This window comes from Tachypleus tridentatus, chromosome 11 (assembly GCF_004210375.1).
Source record: "Tachypleus tridentatus isolate NWPU-2018 chromosome 11, ASM421037v1, whole genome shotgun sequence".
Classification (NCBI taxonomy): domain Eukaryota; kingdom Metazoa; phylum Arthropoda; class Merostomata; order Xiphosura; family Limulidae; genus Tachypleus; species Tachypleus tridentatus.
Genome location: NC_134835.1, coordinates 88,373,278 through 88,398,453, shown reverse-complemented (window position 1 = coordinate 88,398,453; position 25,176 = coordinate 88,373,278). Strand labels below are relative to the sequence as shown.

The window sequence follows — 25,176 nt, the reverse complement described above, 5'->3', positions numbered from 1 at the left end:
CACTAGAGTGTAAACATATTTAGTAGTAAGAGAAACAGAAAATAACTAGTGGTGTTTTACAAAAGAAATTTCACTGGTTGAGAGCTGTTGCTGTTTTTTACTAGCATTATAATTGTTTTTAAATTGCAAACTGATTTCTAAATTAGCTTAATTACAGTTGAAGATCAGGTAATGTACTGACCCAAGAACAATTTAATATAAGTATTGAACATTTCTTCCAATCCTTTTTCTTTTAATATAAGCTGTTTGCATTCTATATGCTTAGGAGCAAAATAGGATCTGTATTAGTAAAAGTTATTTACAATTTGTAATAATAAAATTAGTGACAGCAGTGCTACAGTTCCAATTGTAATTAAAACACTACTTTTTTTGAAATTCTGTTGCCTTTCCAAAATCATAGTTGAGATTTTAGTCAGAATTGAAGTTTGCATTTTAATAGGAGTATTAGAAAGAAGAGTGTTTATGACAAAAAATCTTTATATGTATAGTAATGATGTATAACAGCTATCTGAGAATTTGTGGGAGACCCACAAGTGTGGTGATGTAATAGGAAGTCATATTACAACATAGAGATTTTATAAACAAGGATTGGATCTAGTCTTTTGTGTTTCATGCTGTGTTGATGTCTCTTTATCTGAGTTTAAGAAGCTAAGATTAATTTTAATTAATTTACTTAACTCAATTGATTTGTAATGTAGTGTAACTTAGTAGGTCTACTTATTGCTGCTTATCAGTTTGCTTTAATTAGCTGTATTTGTTTCAAGAATAAAAAGCCCAAAAAGTTAAAAAAAAGCATGTGGTACAATTTTTAAAATTGTTGAAGGACAGGAATATGGTAAGGTTTAATAATATGTTACTTTTTTGTGACATTATGAACTAAATCTAGAACATACATAAAGCACTATTAGTCCTTTTGCGTAAAGTAGCATTTAACATGTAGCAGTACATATTTAAACAGCTATATTTGCAGCATATAATATATGATTTGTGGAATGAAATATGTTTTGCTTCTTATTTTGATGATTCTTGTATTCTAAAGGAAGAAAGAAGGCATTGTTTTTTACTGATATATTTTTAAACATATTTAAAAGGAACATTTTAAACATTTTTATGAACCAATAGAAATTTAGTAAATTCCTGTTATGCAAAATAGCTTTTAACATAATACCAAATTTATTCCATTTGGGTTGTTCTATTTACTAAATTAAACTAAAAAAATCCTCAAACCAGTCCTCGCCTGCCAAATATTTATCATACTTTTCTTTAAACTCCCCTAAATTAACTGCATCTACTGCACATGTAGGCAACCTGTTTCAAAGACCAATCACCCCGTTAGAAAGAAAAAATAAAAGTTGTCACTGATGAAGATGATACATTTTTGTCAAAATTTATATTTGAGTCCTACAGTTGAACCATTCTCACCGTTAAATACAAAACAGATCATGCACCAACACCATTTAATAATTGGAAATACTTCAGTCAGATCCCTTCTAAGACTTCTTTTTTCAAGAGAAATTCTTATATGACAACCTTTTCATCCTGGGTATCATCCTAGTAGCTTTTCTCTGGACTCTTTCAAACAGTTTAATGTCTTTTCTAAGGTAAGGAGCCCAAGACTGAACAAAGTGCTGTGTTGTGTAACTTGTGACCTATACAGTGATATCATAACCTCTTTAGACTTGTATTCAGTATTTTTCTAGATACAATCTACAATCCTATTTGTCCTGCCACTAACAACAGCACATTGCAATATCATAAGAGACTGATGGATCAGAACACCAAAATCTTTCTTCCATAATACTGTTGTTTCTGTTATTAAGCAAGTGTGAAGAGTGGTGTAACGGTTTCATGCACACATAATTTGCCTTCACAAATGTAACTTTTATATCTGTGTAAAATATATTAAACTCTGATTCTGTATCTTTTTTCTTTATCACATTCTTGTGAATTCTGAACAAATTAAAAGAGGTTATAGCCCAAAAGTTTTTCACAGAGAAAATATCAAATTTCTGTTATTTTTAGATTTGATGAAAAAAAAATTGTGATATACATTTAATTTTTTCCAGCTTATTTGAAAACTCATCAATTGGTTATGGAGCATAGCCAGGGAAGCACAGCTGAAGGAACTTCCTCTTCAGCTCCATCAACACCAACCCCCTCTGTAGGAACTCCAACAGGGGTGACTTCACCTATAACCCCCACAACACTAACATCAGGTTTTACAGAAGCTGGAACTGCATCACACACACCTACACCTCCTGTTGCAGTTCCTAGTCACCCTGCTTTTAGTCAGTCTACTTCAGGGGGACAACCAGTGCCATCTCCTGTTCACATGACTTCTCAGGTGCCAGCTTGTCAGGTATGATATTCAATTTACTTCTTAGAAGTTTTGTTTTAACCCTGTTGCCACTGTTATCCTGTACTGTGCATAATACAAGGTTTTAGTGTCTTTCAAAATTTTGTTGAACTACTTTTTATTAATATTATAACAATTAGAATAGCATAAAGTCTTAGCTAATAATTTATATTTTAATAGTATATAAGTTTTAAGTTCTTAACTCAAAAAATATTTAAAACAATTTTTAATTTCTCATTGTAGGACACATGATACATTTTCTCTTAATATTTCATCTTCCCTATCTTATCCAGTGCCCTCTCAAAATGTACAAAAATAAACATAAATTACTCACTATAAGATCATCATTGCTCAAGTAAATTATATTATTTATAGTCATCAGTTTTGTTTGATTATAGAGTTATCGAATAGAAATCAGACACCTATCATACCTACCTGTCACATCTCTTTCATAATTTGTTAATAGTTCTCTTACATTTAATTATGTGTTACCTATAATCAATAGAAAATTAAGATTTTCATCTATTAAATGATGTATTGTATAACATGATGTTCTGAATGGATAATTGTCAGTTTCACTCAGAGTACAGAGTGCCAACATCGTTTCTGTGTGAAAGTTAATGATTAGCTTGAATGAATTTATAATAATTCTTATCGCATAGAAAGCCGGAAAAAGTTTGAGAGGAATTTCTCCATTTTATGCATGTTATTAGTCTATATTGTTTGGTGCATTATTCATTTGAATAAAAATTAATGAATGATTCCATTTTGAGATAGAGAAAATAACTGAAAACAAACATTTGAAAAGCACGCAAGAGTTTAGAGAAAACGTAAATCTGAGATTTTTGAGATGAAGAAAAGTATTTTTAATTTTAGCATAAAAATCACTTATCACACAGACTATTTAAAACAAATACTAAATGTATTCATGGACATACCTTTATTTTATTGAAAATACTTCACTAAAATATTGTTTTATATGTGAAAGACATAATATTAACTGAAAGACTGCCAAATTTTACAGATATGTACATCCTATATTGAATGTTGGAAATATTAAATCTAAAACAACTTTAAACAAGTACAAAGAGGTCACATGGGCAGTCAAACAGACTGAGATTCTATTGAGAGTGTTAAGATTTATCTACAAAATTAATTTTTGTGGTGATAGTACATTATTATTATGTGTTAAAAATGTTGTGATTTAAAATTTTTTTTAATGGTTTACACTAACAATTTATAGAGTCCATTATCTCCTGCTCATCCACAAAGATCTCCAGGACCATCTAGGGTAGCAACTTCAATCAGTTCATTAATCCAAGTGTCAAGGGTGAGACCTCCTATAGATACCAATCAGTTACCCCCTGGGGATCCATACTCGCAACCACCTGGCACACCACGACCTGTTTCAGCTCCTGATCAGTTCTTGGCTCGGCAACGACCCAGTATCAGTTATCGAACACCTGTAACACAGCCAAGACCTTTATTCTCACCTGTGTCTCCAGGCAGTCAGCCTCGAACAGAGTCTCAAGCATCTGGTCAAGATGTTTTTCAGGCCTCACCTGCAACACCAAGTGCAGATCCCTATAGTCAACCACCACCCACTCCTCGTACTGCTATGCCTCAAGATCCGTATACACAACAACCTTCCACACCACACCTAGCTGCAAGCCCATACTCACCATCTACTGGATCCCGTCCTTCATCAGCAACTCTTACTTCAATGGACCCATACTCCCAGGCTCCACCAACACCTCGACCCCAGCAGTCTGTGCCTGATCACTTACCTTCACCAAGTGGAACTTCAGCTGCAAGATATGTTCCAGATTTGACCCGTCCTCAGCCTCCATCACATTCTTCTGCTGATCCTTACTCCCAGCCTCCATTAACTCCTCGACCTGTTTCTACACCAAAAATGATGAATGACCCTTATGCCAAGCAGCCAGCAACACCACGGCCCACACATGTTCCAGGTACCACTGCAGTTGTATCGCACCTGCTAGGAGAACCTGGTGTTTCTCATCCTGAGCAGACTCTTGCAGTTAGTATTTCTGCAGGAATGAAGGCTGAAGCCCCTCAGATGCCAAGACAACAGCTAAGAGACTTACTTCAGAGACAACAGCTAATTAAAGAGCAGATGATGAGAGAACAGCAAGGCCAGATACCTCTTCGACATTGGCCTCCAGGTAAGATACATGTCATAATCTTGTTTATTGAGGTATAACTCTAAAAAACTAAAATTGGAGTTGTAGAATGTGGTTTAAATTTCACATAAAACACTGTTAGCAATATTATTTGATACAATGTGAGGGGATATTAGTTGAAGCCACTGTATAGTAACTAAAACCATTATTAAAGTATTATCTCCAAAATATACATTAAAAACTAGTTTTTTTGAAGTTAAAGTATTATCTCCAAAATATACATTAAAAACTAGTTTTTTTGAAGTTACTATTGTTAGTGACATATTAACATTTTTTTATATCACTGTTGTTATTATATTTGTTTTCGTGTATGTAAATTATTCTAATTTTTTATTCACAGTAGATTGACCTGATAAATGGTTTTGGTGACATAATTAGTATCTCTCAAATCAGTATGTTACAAACAAGTAGATCAGTTTATCAGCATGTGAATACTTTTCCAATTGTTATTACCCAAACAGAAGTGGCTACCAGCAGAACAACTCTTGTAAGGATAGGTACTTCACAGGTTGCAGGTGGACAGGATAGTGTCAAATTCCACTTACAGCAAGGAATAAATACATCCAGTGAGTTTGGCTAAAGCAGAACCTTTTGTAACTTAAGGGGGAAACATAGAAATTTTAAAGTTTAGAACATTTGAGATTGTCAGTGTATAAATATAACAAGATGTATTGAATGTTGAAAATAACTTGATTAAAGTGCCCTGGAAAAACTGTCCTCAGAGGATGTTTGAGAAAAACATGTTAATTTATTTGCATATATTTTCCTTGTATATTTATTAATCATGGGTATTTAAGCCAACATTTTTAACCTCTAGAAACTGTAATTGGAGCTCCTAGAGGAATTGGAATGGAAGATAGTTTTAGGCAACCTTTACCACCTGGAGTGAGACCTCGTAAGTATTAACATTTGATAATACTTGTACTTTTGAATTATTTCTGGTTAGCACCAGTTTTTGATTAGAAACTCAATGAATTGGTTTTTGATATGACACTGGAAATATTTAAAAGGGTATTTAATCAACATTTTAATTTTTGAAAATTAAACTTCATGAATGAACATGTTTTTTATGTGTTTTAAAACATTTGAAGCACATTTTTTCTTATTATACATGTTATTGTTCTGTCCTACAGTTGTACTGAATCTTGTTTTGTTGTAGATTCTAAAATGTAGTGATATTTTAACATCTCATAAGAGGAAATTTTGTAAAAAAAAATTAGAATTTTTCTATAACATTTAACCCTATCACAACAGATTATGGGTCAAAGACCATGTCGTTGTTTTTGTTGACTCGCATTCAAAATTTTTATTGAACAACTATTTTATGAATGTATGCCAGTAATTTTGACATGAAAGTATAAATTGTAATTCAAATTTTGTTATGATCCATTAGTTAATTTCTTAATTTAAAAGTAAATATTAAAAAAGAAATCCTAAATACATTGATTTTTGTATATAAAATGGCATGTTTAATGCATCATTTATTTAAATTAGATGTTTATGATGTCCAAATTTAAAGTCTATAGCTTCTTATGAATAAGGAACTCAAATTACTAATATTAACAAGCTAGAACCTTGACAAATAAGAAGTTCCTTTTCTGCTTGCTGAAATACCCTGGACCTGCTCACCTCTTTCTATTTTTGGAAATGGTTTCTTATATACACTTCTATATATTATATCTGTGTAACCAGTTGAAAGCTTAATGCCCTCCAAGTGTGGTTTTTTTTTCCAGCCATTTTCACATACAATGGCATCAGTTCTTTCTGTTGAAATAAATCTTTGAACTGGTAAGTTGAGTATTTAGCCTCTTTGAAAGTTCATATTTATTTGGACTCAAAAACAGCTTACTTACAAAACTTGATAAATTGTAATGGAATTTTGTGGTATTGATATGGTAACTTACAATTTTTTGGTTATTCAAATGCATATATTAAAAAAAACCTAAAAATGATTTCATTTCACATCCTTTATATGCAAAAATTTATAAGGCTTAGCAACATGTGATAGGCATCAAATGAGTACAGAACTTCAGCACTAGAAGAGATGATTGTTTGCTTTATATCTTTATTTTCTGTTCTGTGTTATTAAAAAAAATGATTAAGAACTTGTTTGTAAGTAGTAAGAATGTATATGCATGCATGATGTATTAAAACTGAAATGTGACTATATTTTATATAATACTTGCCTATTATAACACAGCCAAGATTGGGCATTTTGTAAAGACTGGTTTTATATTCTTTGATATGGAAACATGAGTGTACATGCACCACATCATTGCAACTTCAATAATGTTAGCCAACAGTGGTTGTAAGATCACTATAATAAAATTAGTAAATATATATAAGTGTGTAATGTTATCAAATTAAAGCAATTTGACTAAAAATTTGCATTTTCAAGTTATAATTTGTTGTCATTCTAGAAAGAAAAAGCATAATTTTTATTGTGGTTACAAGATGAATCAAATAGAACCAACCCATATAGAGATATAGTAGTGATAATAACAGATAAAATACAAAGTTATAAAAAGAAATTTTCATAATTACCTGGAGGTTAAGATGTTATAAAGATTTCACAGGTGAAATTTGAAAAATTTCTGATGCATAAAAGTATTTTTTTCTTAAAATAAAAGTTACTTTGCATATTGGATAGTCAACATTGTGAAAGAAATAAATTACAAAAAATTATTAATTGAAACATCTTAATACATAATTTAAAAACCTGATATTTTTTGTTTGAAAGTCTTGTAATTTTTAGCAATAACCTGCAAAATTTTGTAAAAGCATGTTTATGTTATTAAAAGTCATTGCATAATTACTTTTGTGATTACAAGTTTGGTGGTTTCCACTCAACCTACAATGGAAGGATTAAGACAAACATTGTGTCCTTATATGGTAGTTAAATTTGTGTTTATATCATTTTACATCAGTGGAAAACTATTAGACTATAGCATACTTTCATGAATACTGATGGCAAAAAAGCAATGAATAAAATAATTAAATATTGATAAAATACATACATTTTGATTACTTGTTTAACATCAAACTTAGTTTGCTAATTTTAAATTTTTGAGTTGTATTTCTTTAATATTTGTTTTTGACGTCCATAACATTTGGTAAAAAAAGACAGTAAACACATTTGAGGTCTATAACTCCACATTCAGTATTTATTTCCTTGTTAATATGAAATTAACTTTTCTCTTATAAGTGTACAATATTCTTAAAAAGAATAATTAAAATATTTCATAATTGTTGTAATTCTTTGTGTTACATTTTATGTTACTGTTATTGTAGTGATAGGTTTTGCTAATGCTTTTGTTACAGTATTTTTTAAAACTGTATTACACATAAGAGATGCTCCAAGAGAAAAGTTGAAAGTTTGCTCAATAAATGTAGAACCAGGATGCAAAATCCTTCTGATTTAGTTTTTTCTTAATTTTATTTTTTCTGTAAAACTTGCATCATTTTTGGTAAGCCCTTATTTGTCAGGGCCAAGATTCATCTCGCGTATCCATTCATCTGTCACTGGTAACTGTAGACATCTTAATTTATAGAGATCACTTACATTCATAGATAGCTTTCCACAGACAAGTTAAGATGATTAAATTAAAATAATTACATTCTTTCAATATAATTATCATTCAAGTGTTTTGCAGTGATTTAAGTAATATTTTTTTAGAATATAATTGTATTCTGGATGTCTACTCATTAACAAGTACTGAGAATAAATCAGATAAAAATCAAATACTGAGAATAGTCAGTCATATTTGTAATTCAGTAAAGCAGTTCATTGTCATTTTTTGTAACCTGAGGAAGAGACTTAAAAGTAAGAAATTGTGATATAAACATTTACAAAGTTCTCATTCTGTAAAGCTATCATCAAAACTACACTTCATTGAATAAAGTCCATCTTCATTTGTTTATAGCTTCTGAAGTTTAATTAGAACAATACCCATTGCAAATAAGTCATTAGGTTTTACAGGAACATTTTATTTTAACAATAACATGAGAGTTTGGAAGACATGTTTAGGTGTAAAATAATTTTTGTTTTAAAAGTGTGTAATATTTGCCATAATTCTAAAACAAGCATTAAACAGATTTTTCCTTGTTTTGTAGGTGTTCCTACTAGTCCTGATCAGCCATTTAGCCATCCAATTTCAGGATTAGAACACAAACTTGGAAGTTTGAGAGGACAAGTAGACCCACGTCTACGAATGATTTTTCTGCAGCAGCAGCTTCAGCTGAGAGGTCAAGCATGGTCTCCAGGACAAATGAGGATGGCAGGCCCTAGTCCACGCATGTCTACAGGATTTGCAGGAAATATTACTGAACCATTTGACTCGCAACCTAAACAACAAACTCCACAGCCACGACAGCAGATTTTAGCTGGTATGAAAATAAGTAAATTTGTATTGTTCTTGCTTTAATGTTAGTTGTATGTATAACTAATTAACCAGAAATAAGGGTTAATATGTACAAAGATATACTTTGTTAATGGATAATATGTATATTTAAAATTCAAATTTTATTTGTTCATGATTTGTGATTCATTAGTAATTTTCTTGCTGCATCTACTTTAAATTATTTAATAAATTAATTGTATATTATGTAATTACAAAATTTCCTTAGGAAAGTAGTGTGGTGAATTTATGTACATCAATAAAGTTGGTTATTTATTTTAAAATACATTAAAAAGTTTTGAGGTCATTATTGTTATTGCAGGAGATGTGTTAGGTAGGTTTGGTCAACCAGCAGTTTGTACTCCACTAACTGATATTCAACAGCATAGATCAACAGCAACACTTTCAACATTGCCTCAGGCTAGAATAGAAGGTATCTGTTCTCCTATTCGACATTCTCCTATTCCTTTCCCAGTAGCCTGCTCAGGATTGACCCACCCCACTGCTTCAGCTTCTCAGAGTTTGACTCGTCTTGCTGCCTCTTCAAACTGTGCTTTTAGCCAACCAGTGCCCACTGTTGGGGTAATGTCTCATGTTTCTCAACAAGCTTCTTCATTTGCTGGCCAACCAACCACTGTGCTACAACAACAGCCAGTAAGTGTCCCAGAACATCTTGCCATAAGACAAACTGCAACCTCTGCCACTAACCCAAGCAAGTCTGATCTTTCTTATCCAGAACAGACATGCGTTTCTGAGACTAAAACAGAATCTAGTTTATTGGTAGCTTCTGATCTAGAAGAAACTCCACGTAGGAGAACCACTGCAGAAGATCTTGTGAAGGTAGTAGAAGAACAGTCTGTATCTCATGAGGCTGAAAGTGAAATGGGAGATGAATTGGATGATGATGAATTGTTAGGTAAGAAATGAAAACCTTTCATGTTAAGTAAATGTTTTCACTGTAGCACGTTGTCTACTTTTTAGAGTTTTAATAAACCTGTTGAATTTTGAACTTGCTGAACAAATTTATAGATTACAGTGTTTTTATCAAAAGAAAATACGAGAAGCAACCTTGTGCCACTGCTATTATAATCAGGATTGTTTCTATATGATTAAAATAAGCACCCTGGGCATATGGGTGAGACATTTTGTGGAAAAACAGCAAGTGACAAGTGAGTGTTTGGGTATAATTAAAGAGAAATGCTTAAAGTTTGGTTAAAGTTTTGAAAAATAAAGTTATCCTATTTTTATACAATGTGCATTTCATGCTATTGAAACAAATTGTTGTCCTTGTAAGAGTATGAGTAAATCTTGATGTTGTATCACTATCTTATCTAAATCCCAGGAAATATATATAAATAAAGTTTTCAACTAACAAAATGATTTTCCAGTGTGATAAAACTGATGCTAAATCTACTAACTAGAATATAATGCTACATTTAAAAGAAAAACGAAAACAAAAAATTCTCAAGATAACAATGAAATCTGCTTTCAAATTTCTTACAAAGTCACCAATGGAAAAAGAAATGGAAACTTTGAGTTCTGGAACACAAAAACATGTGAAGTTCAATAATGCATGAAGTCAACAAATTATTTACATTTTAGTGGATGATACAGAACATATTCAGGTCTCTGATGATCAGATGCTTATTTTATTACAGTGATTTTGCTGTATTGTAACTAAAATATTGTAAAATAAAGTGATGTTAATTGTATTGTGCTATATGTTATATCAGTTACGTGAGAAGTCTGTGTAGTTGAAAAAAAACACATGAATTGTAAAATAAGTAAGAACAGTAGATAATTTCTTGTGAAACCACTTTTGTGTCATTGCAAATATTTCACAGTATTTTTCTCCTCTGTGTGGATTCCTGTATATGGTGAGGGGACCTCCCAGGGAAAGTTGTGTTCTTTCAGTTTACCTCCTCTGGGATCTAAACATCCACCCATGTGTTTGCCATGCATGGTGGCCCATGAAGGGGAGGAGAGAATCCTGGTAGTTGAGGGGTTCAACCCTAACACAACACTTTGGCCTTGAATTCCTGTAGACGGGCAGCCCTGGGGTGGCTTCCCTAGGGTCACTCGGCTGGTCCACTTGGGATAGGATCAACCAAATACCAGTGTTGGATGCTCTCAACACATTGGACATTGTATCTAATGCTGGTGTTTGGGTATAGTGCTCACAAAATCCTGGCATTGCTGCAGTGTCTTTGTTTGGCACTGTAGTATGTCCTCCACGTTGTTTCCTTGCTATGGATACCCATATTTCTAACAAAATAAATAAAAATGAAAGAATTGAAAAAAAAAAACATCATTGGTAAGCGACCACGTATGGACAGCTCTGTTGTACAGTCAACATTGCAGCCAGATTCTACACTTCAAATTCTGATTCTTCATTCCTCATCTGAGAAATCCTTGGGACAGATGTCTCCATTTTTCATTCAGAAGGAATTAGAGGGACTTACTGGCTCCCCAAAGTCAGTAAAGAGACATTTTGTGGAAACATCTTCACCACAGCATACCAAACTCCTCTTGAAATCAAAAGCAATCGGGGATATACCCATTGAGGTTACTCCCCATGCAACTTTGTATTCTTCCAGAGTAGTTATAGTTGAGAGGTATTTAAAGAACATTCACAAATCGGAAATCCTCACTGATTTCTCCAGCCAAGGCGTTACTACGGTACACCAAATCTTCACTCGTAAATACAGAATTATGGACCCTACCAATGTTGTGATACTAACATTTACAACATTTCATCCTCCTGCTACAGTCAAAGCAGGTTATCTGAACTGCAAGGTACGCCCTTACATTCCTCACCCTCTCAGATGTTTTCAGTGTCAGCAGTTTTATCACTCAAAGAACATCATGTCATGGTTCTTTGGTATGTGCTCCTGATGGTGGTAAATTCACTAGGCTTACAAGTGCAACCTCGAACTACACTGTGTTAACTGTAGTGGCCCACACCCCTCTTACTCTATTTGTTGCCATAAATGGGTAGAAGAGAAAGAGGTGCAATGTTTAAAGACTGTTAATAATATCACCTACTCAGAGGCTCGGAAATTATTGTCCCCAACTCTATCTCGGACATATGCTGCTGCACTTTATTCCACTACCACAATGGGAGTGCAGACAGATTTTTCTGTGCCTTCAACAGAGTCATTTGCAAAACATCTTAAGAATCTTGTGCCCTCCATAATTAAAAAAGTTGACGCATCTGAGTCTACTTCCATATCTGTCCTTACCAGTACTTTCAGTGACTGCCTAGTTTCACTTCCTTCAGGTTCAAATGTATCATTTAGTCAATCCTCTTCTGCAGCCCCAAAAAGTAACTCGACTATTTGTTCATGCCCTCCACCATTTAAATCTTTGTCCACAGACAGAGACCTACCTATCTGATCCAGGGCAGGATTCATGGAGGTTGATGGATCTTTGTCCAGTAAAGAAAAAAATGTGGTTGCAAACAGAAGATCTCCCTGCCACATTCTCCTCCACATAAATAACAATGGCCACTGTGGTCCAATGGAATTGTTGAGGTTTTCAATCAAACTTAAATTACATTAAGGAGTTGATTGATTCTTTCCATCCTGTGTGCCTCTCCTTACAGGAAACATTTCTGAAACCTGCTGATACAGTCACCCTTTGGCATTTTCCTTGTATAGAAATGAGAGGTCATGTGATGGATGAGTGCATGGTGGTGTGGCATTGCTGATTGATCAGTGTGTGCCAACCCTGTCCTTGTCACTTGATACACACTTGGAGGCTGTAGCCATCTGTGTTTCCTTGGGTTGTACCATCACTATTTGTTTTCTCTACCTGTTTCCTGAGGAGATTTATAATCAGTCAGACCTTGATGCACTCATTGAGCAGTTACTATCCCCCTTTTTACTACTGAGGGATTTTAATGGACATTAATACCCTTTGGGGTAGTGCTAGTATTGATGGGAGGGGTCATGCTATAGAGCATATGCTCTTGGACCACAACCTGTCTCTCTTCAATACTGGTTCTTATATATTTTCATGCACCTAGTCAGTCTTTTACTACTATAGATCTTTCTGTTTGCTCCCCTTCACTTTTCACTTACTTTTCTTGGAAAGTCGATGGTAATCCATAGGGCAGAGATCATTTTCCTATCATTTTGGGAGAGACTGGTCATAGTTGATGCCATCCGACCCTCGTGCCTTGATGGAAATTGGACCAGGCTAACTGGCCTTCTTTCACCACTCACTCGGAACTTGATTCTGCCATTGTGTGTAAGCCATCAATAAATGACTATGTGGCAGCAGTGACTGAGCTACTCAGCGTATTCCTAAAACCTTTACACATTTCCCACATTACCCTCTTCCTTGGTGGAATCCTGCTTGATACATGGCGAGAGAAGATCAAAAACGGGTTTGGGATACCTTTTGTAGAAATCTCGCACTTTTAAACCACATTACATTTCAGCAGACCCTTGCATGTGCTTGGCAGGTCAGACGTCAAAGCCAGAAGGAATCTTGGATTAAATGTACCTCTAGCATTTCGTCTACCACCAGTTCCAAAGTCATATGGGAGAAAATTTGAAAGGTTAGTGGTCAGTATCCTTCTGTTTCCTTTCAGTCTTGTTCTCTGATGGCTAGAAAGTTGCTGATACTAGAGCATTGCCAATACTCTGTGAAAGCTTTTCTCATGCATCTAGCACTTCTGCCTTATCCCCCATCTTCTTAGCCATTTAAAACATGGGCAGAACGATCACCATTTTTCCTTTCAGGCTGATTGTCTTTATGACTATAATTACCCCCTTACACTGGTGGAACTTAAACTTGTTCTTCATTGGTCTGGCAGTACATCAGTCAGACCTGATGATATTCATTATGAAATGGTGTGCCATTTCACGCTTGCCTCTCTTGCTGTTCTTCTGATTGTTGTTAACCAGATCTGGCAGGAGAATGTTTTTCCTGATGCTTGGCACCATGTTATTGTACTTTCTTTTCCTAAACCTTGGAAGGATCCCAAGATTCCTTTGAACTAGTGTCCAATTACTTTGACGAGCTGTCTCTGTAAGTTTTCAGAAAGGATGGTTAATGCTCATCTTGTTTGGTTCCTCAAATCAAACAACCTCCTCTCACCCACTCTATGTGGGTTCTGAAGACAGCACTCCACCTTGGACCACCTGATTCAACTTGAAACATGAGTCAGGAAAACCTTTCTGAAACAACAATATCTGTTTCTTTATTTTTCTTACCTTAAGAAAGCGTATGATACAACATATAGGTAGGTACCTTGTGAGACCTCCACTCGTATAAGTTGCGTGGCAATTTATTGATTTTTATTTTAAAAAATTTTAATGAAACTGCGATTCCACGTTGAAATGGATTCGACACTTTCCCATTATTTCCCACAGGAACTTGGAGCCCTTAGGGCTGTATCTTGAGTGTCACACTTTTCATTACAAAGATTAATGGTACCAGTGGACAACTACCCCCTAGAGTTGCAAACAGTTTCTTTGTCGACGACTTCCATATCTTATGTCAGTTATCAAATATGAGCAGCGGCTACAGACTGCTCTCAATCATTTACTGATGTGGACCACAGCACATGGTTTCAACCTTTCTTTCTCCAAAACTTTTTGCATACACTTTTGCTATCAGTGTGGAATTCACCCTGATGCTAAACTCCTTATTGATGAAGCTGTGATTCCCATGGTCCATGAGGCAAAGCTCTTGGGGTTTATATTTGACCGTAAACTGAGCTTTATTCCACACATCAAGCAGCTACATGTCAAATGTACAAGGGCACTGAACATCCTCTGTGTCTTTTCTTCCACCTCTTGTGGGTGGTTTGATGTTCCATGTTAAAAATCTATCATGCCCTTATTTGATTAAAACTAGACTATGAGTTTCTGGTCTATGGCTCTGCCAGGACTTCAGCCTTAAATTTTGGACCCTATTTGCCATCAGCGGCTTTGGCTTTGCACTTTTCTAGTCCAGAGTTTGTACATGGAGTCCCATGAATCCCCTCTATACCTTCATTATTTTCAGCTGTTCTAAATGTATGCTTCAAAACTTTGATCTTTACCACAGCATCCCACATGGGGTTGTGTTTTCTTTTTTCAGAGGGCCACACTTTTCCTAATAGACAGTCTGCTACTGTTCATTTTAGATTTTGTTTTCAGGTGCAGTTAGATGAATTAGGTCTGTCTTTGGGTGACATACCAGTATCCACAGATCAGCTCATCCCACCATGGCTAATTACTATCCCCAAATGTGACCTTTCTTTGAGTCATCTGAAGAAGACAGATACTCGTGATTGGAAGTGTTGCATTGTATTTACTGAACATGTTTTGAACCATTCTTCCATTCCCATTATATAGATGGTTTGAAATCAGATGACTCTATGGGCTCTACAATTGTTTGCTGTGATTTGGTTGTTGCACACAGAATCCTCTTTACAATTTCTGTGTTTACTGCCAAACTGTTTGCCATTTCTTTTGCCCTGGATCACATTGAAGTTATACAGTACACGAACTGCACTATTTATACTGATTCACCTAGCTCTCTGTTAGTCCTGGAATCACTTCACATCAGTTCTCACCCTATTCTCGCTGATATTCAAAACTGACTGGCCCATTTCTCTTTAACATCTGCTTTTGTTTAATTCCTCTGGATACCAGGGCATGTTGGTATTCATGGGAAGGAGCTTGCTGATGCTGTGTCTCTGTGACACTCAGGTCACAATAAGTTACATTTTACTGTCTTCCCGTTGTTACGACTCTCATTGATGGCACCATTTTAGATATGTTTAGTTCCAAGGTTTACCCATAACGTTGGACCTGTCCACCTTACAAATATTTTTAGTTTTTTAAAGGCCATTTATCTTTTTAACACTTTAAATTTTTAGTTCATAAATTAGACCTTTTTTTATGATTCCTTTTTTGAAGTACAGCTGGTTCGATATGATATTAGAAAATGGCTGTAATGTCAAATAACTTGAAACCAGAACTGGAAAGGCCAACTTTAGGTGACTAAGGCTGATGTTTGAACTTACCCGTTATTCATCCTGACAAGTTATAATAATTAAAATTATACTACAGAAAGCCTTTTAAAACTTCTATTACTTTACTTTCTGAACATGGCTGTGACACCACATAACTCGAAACCAGGACTGGAAAGGCCAATTTCAGGTGAGTAACACTGGTGTTTGTACTTGCCTGTTAGTCATCCTGGCAAGTTATGACCATTCAACTTATGCTTAAGAATATCCTTTAGATCTTGTATTACTGTAATTTCTCTCTCACTGCTGTACACTAGATATAAAAATTGGATATCATGCTGTTTAAGTTTTAATTCAAAAATTTAACTTTGCCATGTTTTACCTTGATTCCTTTTTATTAATATTAATACTTTTACTTTACTTTTCACTTTTTACCAGATGTTTGGTGCAGACAGCCTAGTTGCTTTGCACCATAAAATGTGAAACCCACCAACCCACAATATTTTTGTTTTGGGATTTTCCATAATTAATGTGATCATGTTCACCAAAATTTTTGTTCTGTATAATAGGACTTTACTGTGGATTAGGACCAAATCTAGGAGTTTAGTTTGAGCATTGGTAACACTGTGATGGTAAGACTTATTTGTGCAGTGTACATCATTACTAAAAATGAAAGATCACAATAGATGTTGGATCAGTTTACACGATGGATCTATTTAATATAATGAAAAAAGTAAAGTCCTAAAATTATTTTGTACCATATGCAGAAATGGTAATAATTTTAGCAATTCATTTTGGAGTGACCAATTATAAATTTTGTATTTGACTCATCTTTTTTGTATTAAATATAACTAGGAGTTGAAGCAAACATGAATTATTAGTCATAAAAAAAAATTGATGAGCTTAGTGATTTCCCATGAAGAAAATTTACTTTTTTGATCTGATAAACTTTAATAAATAAGAGCATAAAACAAAAATATGCAATTTTTAAATTATAATGCATTTGTTTTTAAATGTGTTTTTCTGTGCTATTGAAGAGCAATGCAATGTTGAGTTGACAGCGTCAAGGAGCATTTAATGCCAAATATAGTTCAAAGGTAAAAGGTTTTTTTTACCTGATAATTCATAATGCTGGTGATCGTAGGTACTTATGTGATTAATACTTTGTAGGACTTGTGAGTTTGTAGAGGTGGGAGGTAACTGGTTGTTACTAGCATAGCCTTTTGCCTTTAGAGTACAAAAATATCTATATGTATGGATATTTTAAGTTCGCTGCTCTAATTATTTTATCCAATTCTTTTCCTGAATCTGTATACTTATGTAACATTTAGCATTGGATTATGTTTCTGGGAACTTAATGTGAGATACACACTTTTCCTGTAATACGTATTTAGTCCTTAAATGATTATAAAGTTCGGTTTGGTTAACAAAGTAAAAATATGTGAATACTTGCTTAAAATACTGGTTGACTGATAAATTGCACAAGATTTGTCAGACAGTTGTAATTTTACATTTTAAAAATTTTGTTATGTGAGATATATTGTGTAGCTAACTCATTAATATGTTGGATGTCAACGTAGCTGATGGTATACAAAGGGGTTTGAGGTGTTGTTGGTTTTCTCTTCTCATATTTTATGTAAGGATGCCCAACATACAGAAACACTGAGAGAAAAAAAAAACTAATGAAGAGGTCAATGTTTAAATTAAGAAGTTGTATGCATAGACATAAACATTTGTTACTTGGACTTTGTCAGTACGTATAAGGTTGTCAATATTTCAATTTGCAAAAGAACTACTTATTAATATATTAAATGGAGTTTCAGTGAAAATGCTACTTAAAAGATATCTTTATGAACCAACTCTCTCAAGTTGATTGGCTAGAAATGTCATAATCCATTTTAAGATTTCTTTTCATAATATACAACAAAGCTTCACCTTGGTACACAGTGCTTCTCTTCTCTATCCTAACTGATCATGTGAAGGAATAGAAAATTTCTGTCATGAGCTGAGTTTAGCTGTTCCCTAATTGTTTTTTTTCTAGTCCAAGTTATGATATTTTGTTATATTTATGATGAAGTTTTTTAATCTACACACACATCTTCCTGAGACTGACTTTTTATTTATTTATAGGTTTGGTTCACACTTGCATCTCTCCAAGAAAATTAGTAAGAAGGTTTTGTACATAATTTACTGGGCTGATACAGAATTGTTAAGAAATAAATATGCAGTGCCATTTCTTCAAGTAACATTAACTTATTGAGTTACTTTTGTCTTCTCAAGATAGTTCTTGTAACCAATTATATAATCATGATTACTATGTGCTTTAGGAACAGTCAATGTATTTTCAGATTTCATAAACTTCACAGGATATATATCAGTATTAATGCTAGCTTTGCTAAATTATTTAAACTTTACTTCCAGGTCTTGGGAATGATTTCAATATTTTGGAATATGCTGATCCAGAACTTGTTGACAAAGGACTGCTTGGAGATGGAGGAAAAAATAATATTTTAGATGAACATCTTGATCTGGATGACAAGGATGAGGATCTTGAAGAGGGTAATACAGTTGAAATAAAACCAAAAACTGGGACAGAAGATAAAGTATGTAGAAATGATATAAAACAAGAACCTTGTATTCCACCTAATGTAGGAAATGATAAGAAAATTGAAAAGGAAGAGAAAGCTTTTCAAGATGGATCAGAGGGTAGACTTGGCCCTGATGATTTTCAAGCTAAGTTCTTAGAATTTAGTCAGCGGAGAGATTTGGAGAAAGTGAAAGATATAAAGGAGGGGGATTTGCTTGAAGATGGTCATGTAGCATCTTCAAATATTAAAAAGTCTGATGAACCAGATCCTAAATCAGTAACTCAGGCTTCAGTTGTGTCCCATGGTAGTCAGGAGTCTGTAACAGACAATCAACATGTTCGAAGTGTTGTTAGAGTGGCACCAGCAGAATCTGCCGATCCTTTGCTTATGACTTCAAGTTCTTCTGTACTTCAAGCACATCCAGTAAATATTGGAGTAATACCAGCACCTCAACGACTTTCAACTATAAGTCAGTCAACTTCTTCTATGCATGTTGCAAGTGGTCAAGGACCTGTAGGGATTCCACAGCTTCCAAATCAAGTACGTTTATCTCATCCTGCACGTTTCATCCCAAACTTGCCTCCTCCACCCCCATATCCTGACAACACTCACCCTAGTCAAACTCCTCCTGTTCTACCACAACCTCAACAGAGAATTGTAATACAAAGGCCAGGTCACACAGTTACTGTAATTCGCAGACCCTTGCAGCCACCTGTTCCTGTTTCTGTAACTAATCAGGGCGACCGGCGTCAGTTGATGCAGAACCAACCTCTACTATTGGAAGAACTGGTTGAGAAAGAAAAGCAGGAACAAAGGAGACAAAGTCAAGAAGGTCTGATGTCTCCTCCTGCTGATGCACTTCTCAGTGATGTTGACTTTGAACGATTAAAAGCTGATGTGCTCTCATGTCCACCTGACGATACCATTGGAGGGCCTGGTCCATTGCTACCTACTCAGGGTTCACCTCAACCAGCAGTTGCATCTTTGGGTAGTCCTAAACCATCAGGAACTATTCCCCCACAGTTTTTTCATCAGGCATTACCACGACCCCCATCTCAACAACCAGTAGGCTGGCAAGGTCATCGTCAAATTCTTGTGTCACCTCCAGGATCCAGACTTCCAGGGTCTCTTCATCCAGGTCAAGTACATCATTTAGGAATATCAAATGTTCCTGCACCTATGACTTTACAGAGAGGGTCCATGATTCATGGAGAACCTCATGTCAGACATGTTATTTCTTCTAGACCGGCTTCACCAGGCATGTTCTATTTTCCTCCCTTTTCAATAGAAATTAAAAGTAACTCATTTGTTTTCTTTATTTGTACATGATGTTATAAAGGTTTAGCATCCAGTTCTTATAATTATATTAACTAGAAATAATATACCTAAAAGGAAAAAATTACATATGTAAAAAATTAAAGTTTAAAATTTCTTATATCATTTAAAACAGTTGCCAAAAAAAAAGAATGAAAACTGTTGTTTTAATTATTTAGTCCATTGCACTCACAGTAACCATGTTGATGTTTTCCTTTTGATTATAGAAATCCACATTACCTTAGATTTTAAAAAAAAGTAGTAAGTTCTTACACACTAGCTTTTTAGTATATATTCAGGGTTTCCCTATTTGTTTTGGTTTTTTTTCAGGAGAGCCTTATATTAGCAATTTTGAGGGGCATATTGTTTCTATTTTTAAATATCTGGTGTTTGAGAAAAATCAAATCAATAAAGCAATGAAAAGAATATGATCATAATCTACTTCTCAGTTTGGTGCTCAGGTATAAATGTTTTTCAATGGAAGTATTTATGAAGAAACTGTTTCACAAGTGTCAGTAACACATCCACTTTGTCTGGTGTGAAACATCGTGACTTTATTCATGGTAGCCTATCAAGTATGTTGATGCTGAATTTGTCTTTGTCTGTTGAGGTAGATGACAGCTTTTGAATGTTGAATAGTGGAGTCTTTCATGTGGTGTGTTTTTGGCCCAGACATACCTCTGCCTATGTTTTTTGATCATGGCAAAATAGATTTTGCTTGTTATTTCCCATTTACCTTTGCTTCAGCTTATACTCATGTTGTCTTAATTCTGCCTCAGTTTTTTTTATCTTGTGCTTGGTTTTTCATTTTTTTTGCATATTCAGTTATTTTTACTACTGCTTTGGGATGTGCATGTCTCATTATCCTTTTTTTTTTACCTGATATGACTAGACATGACTTTATGTTGTATTGCTTTTCTTCAACTCCTAAACTCTGGAGTCTATTCTTTTGACATGAGTGTCAGATCCTCTGTTTTTGTTTTTCCTTCTGTGTTTTAAGTTTCCTCTATTCATCTTACTCTTGTCTCCCTTTTTCATTAATTCTCCGTCTCTCTGTGGTAATTCACTATTCTCCTATAGGGTTTTCAGTGGATATCCTTTCAGTTTTATTTGTTGTACAGTGGATTATATAACTTAATTGACATTTTCACTTCATATTTGGTTGATTTTTTGCTAAAGATTTTACCTGGTGACTTCATAAGACTACTCTCACAGTGAGTATCCCTTTTCTTCTTATCCAGTTCTTCTGTTTCCAGATATCTTATTGATGAAGTGGAAGACATGTTTTGGCTCAAGTATATTTGGGTTATTGGTGCTGTGACATATCATTCCTTCAAATCCATCTTATAGAATATTTTGCAGCACTTTTTTTTTTTTAAAGGATGGCCCATAGAGATAGACATCTTATGATGTTACATCCAATCAAGACTGTAGTTGTCTCCTTTATCAGTCACCAGGGGACATTTCAGCTTACTTTTTTCCATGCTCTTGACCACTCTTCTGGGCTTGTTCTATACAAGAACATTTCTTAGAATTTTGTTTATGGGGTGTAGAAGCCAAGTTTCTGACTGTTACATTGAGTTTTCATTGCACACTATAGCATTCATAAGCATTCTTCATTTATGAATTTGTGACCTTGCAAAATTGCCAAAACTGTCCACCTATGAAGCAAAAATTCTTTATTTTGATATTTTAAATATATCAAGAATAAATCTCAGCTTTTAGGACAAGAATTCAAAAATGCTCAACTTCATTAGATTTGATAAAACAGTACACAAACTTTTGTGGTGCTTTCGGATTGAGCCAAATTAATATCATATTCTTTCCTTTAGATTTCTTAGTAGAATTTCTATCTGTGTTGAGCAGACCCTTCCAGTAATGAAATTTGTAGCAATTGAACTTCTACACAATAAAAATTAGCAACCAGCAGGATGTTTTGCTACAAGAAACTTGATGGTATACACAACAACAATCATATAGGCAATGGTTTTTATGACTGGAATAAATTCACTGTTTCAAATAACCTTGCATTTACCAATAAACAATCCCAAACTTATAAAAGAAATTTAAAGCAGTTATTCACAACAGCAGCAGGTTCTTAAGGAAGTCACAGGATATATTAAAGTAAAATTTTTAACATATTTTAGCAATATTTGTTACCTTTTCTTAGAGTATATCTTCTTAGAACTTTTTATTTATTTAACAGGAAATGGTGTCACTCCACGACCTCGTTTGCCATTTGCAATTACTTCTTTACCAGCCCCCCCACTTCCTCCTGCAGAACCTTCAAATGAACAAGAGCGACAGCAACAAACAAAGTATGAACAGTGGCTTTTACGACAGCAAGAAGCATTGAACTCTCATCAGAAATACTTTGAAACAGAAGTTGGTAAATTGAGGAAAGCAAAAAAAGCACTCAATGCAAAGCAACGCACATTACGAAAGAATGGTCAAGAATTAGGAGAAAGAGATGCAGCAGAATTAGAAAGAATTAGTCAAGAGCAAGCTGTACTTCAGAAACAACTGGACCAGGTTCAAACATTTTACATATAGTACATACAGTTATAAAAGCTAAATAAGCATATAGTTTCCTAAAGGGGAAATTCAATGATAATATTGTTATCAGTAATACTATTACTCATTTGAATTTAGACATCAATCTTTTAGCTCAAGATATTTTTATAGCATCTGCTTAGCTGATTTGTGAAAAATAATAAAAACTTAAATTACTGCTAGGATATCTTTGGTAATTAAGATGTTTCTTTATCAGAATTCTAACTCACCTGGAAAATGGTATTGTACCCTTAAGTAGAAGTAAGTTCTAAAGTTGCATAGCTGATGAAAATATCTCACATTACTATGCTGTATTATGCTTAAGAATATGAGACTTAAAATGTTTCATAGATTTAGGAATTTGTATTTAAATTTAGATAGACATAAGGTTTTATATAATTTCTGATACCTCAAACTCCACTATATCTTTGATTTTTGAATTTGTTTTTGTCTTAAATGTAAAATAGTTGTTAATAAAAAAAGTGTGTGTGTATTGCTAAAATAATAAACATTTCTTATTAGTTTCAGCATGTAAAATAAAGTTCTTATGAATAATCTTTTTGAATGATGTAAAGTGAAACAAAGGAATAGTTAACAATAAAATTATGATTTGTTTCTATTTTTAAATGTTGGTGAATTATCCATTAAAAAAATTAAAAAATGCAAAGTTCTAGTTGAACCATTTATAAGCTGAAGTAAAAATACTTTACAAGAAAAGCTAACAAAAGTATTTATGAAACCTTACAAGGAGTAGATAAAAGCAAAATCTATTTTTCAAACTTAAGTGTATGAAATGAATTTGAAATATATTTCTTGCTAACAAAAGTTGTATACAAATAAAAAAATTATATTGCAGTATTTTCTAGTTGATTAATATTACTACTGGATATTTTAACCTTAAACTATGGTGAAATATAGTGTTAATCTAAACTCTTAAGGAACTACTGTTAAAAGTATACATGTAATCTTACTGTGTGTATTAAATTTTGTTAAATTTCAAGTTACACAGCATAATTAACTTGCAAAAATTTAAAAATTTCCAGGTCACTGTTACATAAGGTGAAAAGACAGTGTGAGATTAGATATAATAATTGTCTAAGTTTGCTGGAAAAAACAAAAAAAAATTTCATCATTTTTGAAAATGTATTTTGCATTTGGTTTGAATTCAATTTTCAGAGATGTGTGAATATATTAATTCTGTTGGAAACTTTACGAGATTTCTTTAATTATTAATTTTTCTTGCTTTTAACAAGTTTATATGTTCATATATGTAAATAGCTTATGATAAACTTGGTTTCAGATGTTGTGAAATATTTTAAGCATAGAATTTAATACTAATGTTATCTTGTTTGTGCATGTATTGAAAACTTTAATAAGAGTGTTTTTTTGGTTTTTTTTTGGCATGTCAACATTTTCAGCTAAAAATTTATTTTCAGACAATTTTCAGTATTTCCAGTTTTTATCTTTTTTGATTGCATATATGTAAATAATTCTAATACCTGGGATTTACTGCACAGTGTGTTTTACATTCATGTTTATTGTAATATATAAATAAATAAATTGTTTCCATGAATGAAATTTCATTGACAAATGTGATATAAAAGTTTAGCATTCATTTAGATGCATTTCAGGAAACATTTTCATAGTGTAGGACAGCATTTCTCAAACTGAGGTCCTGACCAAAACAAAGGCAGACAACTATTTTAGTGGATTTGTGAGATCATAAGAACTATTGATAGTTCTCCATTTGTTTGTTTCTTCAGAATATATGCTTACTTTTCTGTTTAAAAGTTAAACCTGATTAGAATCAAAACTTATGTTTGGTAGGCTAGGAAGCAGTCCCGACAGCATGGTCTTGTTATTCAAGATTACCGAGTGAAACAACAGAAGAAGCAACAGCAGCAACAACCCCAGATGGTAGTAGCAACACAACGACCAGTTCGACCTCCAACTGCATCTCAAGGTCCTCCCACACCTCATATGGCTGTGAGTTTGATATTCTGTACTTGTGCTTTCATTTATTAAACATATTCTGTAGAAAGTGCAAGTTCTACACTATGCAAATCAGACAATTATCTGTTTTATTTTAGCAGTAAAAGGTTTTTTTTTTTGGTTTTTTTTCAAGAAAGCTTGATGATTTTAGCCCAAAGACATTACAATAAGCTGTAATGAAATGTTTTAAACATCTTTATATGCTCTTTAGAAAACCAAAGAATTCATAGTAGTTTTGGAGTCTTATAATATTTTGTATAACTTTTGAATTCTCACATGCATACTGGAAAGGTGCATGAATTATCTTTGGACAACCAACACTGAGGAAAAAATATTGGGTTACTGTACAATGCAGTAAAATGTGAAAGACCTCAAGGCTAAAGTAAATGCTAATTTTCCTAGTTTTATGTATATTTTTTAAACAAAAACATCAAACTCACAACTTTAAAAATTGTTAGGTTAGATAAAAAACTTGAACAGAAACATTGCTTCTTGAGGGGAATATATGTGGGCTGCTGTTGCATGATGTAACTGGGTATTTTGTTTACTCTAACTTGAAATATTCTCTTGGGGGATCATTTATTGCTTTGTTATGTTAGCTGTACTCTGTTCATAAATGTATAAAACAATAAAATTAAATGAAACAGGTGTGAATCTTTAGGAGCCTGAGGCTGTATGGGATAAGTACTTGTTTATTTGTTCTCGGGAAGAAAAAATGTGCTTTTGGTTCTGTTTCATACTTTTCTGTTGTGTTGTTTTTAATGATAATAGCACTGCAGTTAATATTAGGGTAGAGAAAGCA

General features: G+C 33.6%; 1 protein-coding gene across 1 annotated transcript in view; it reads left to right on the top strand.

The window, feature by feature from the left end:
- LOC143232713 (histone-lysine N-methyltransferase 2C-like) overlaps positions 1-25,176 on the top strand; it is a 180,224-nt gene that overhangs the window by 75,269 nt on the left and 79,779 nt on the right. Inside the window, 9 exon segments of the mRNA XM_076468458.1 lie at positions 2,067-2,359; positions 3,600-4,542; positions 5,022-5,126; positions 5,378-5,455; positions 8,674-8,946; positions 9,280-9,873; positions 18,349-19,773; positions 22,036-22,361; positions 24,210-24,368. Of these exon segments, the coding sequence (XP_076324573.1) occupies positions 2,067-2,359; positions 3,600-4,542; positions 5,022-5,126; positions 5,378-5,455; positions 8,674-8,946; positions 9,280-9,873; positions 18,349-19,773; positions 22,036-22,361; positions 24,210-24,368 (4,196 nt within the window).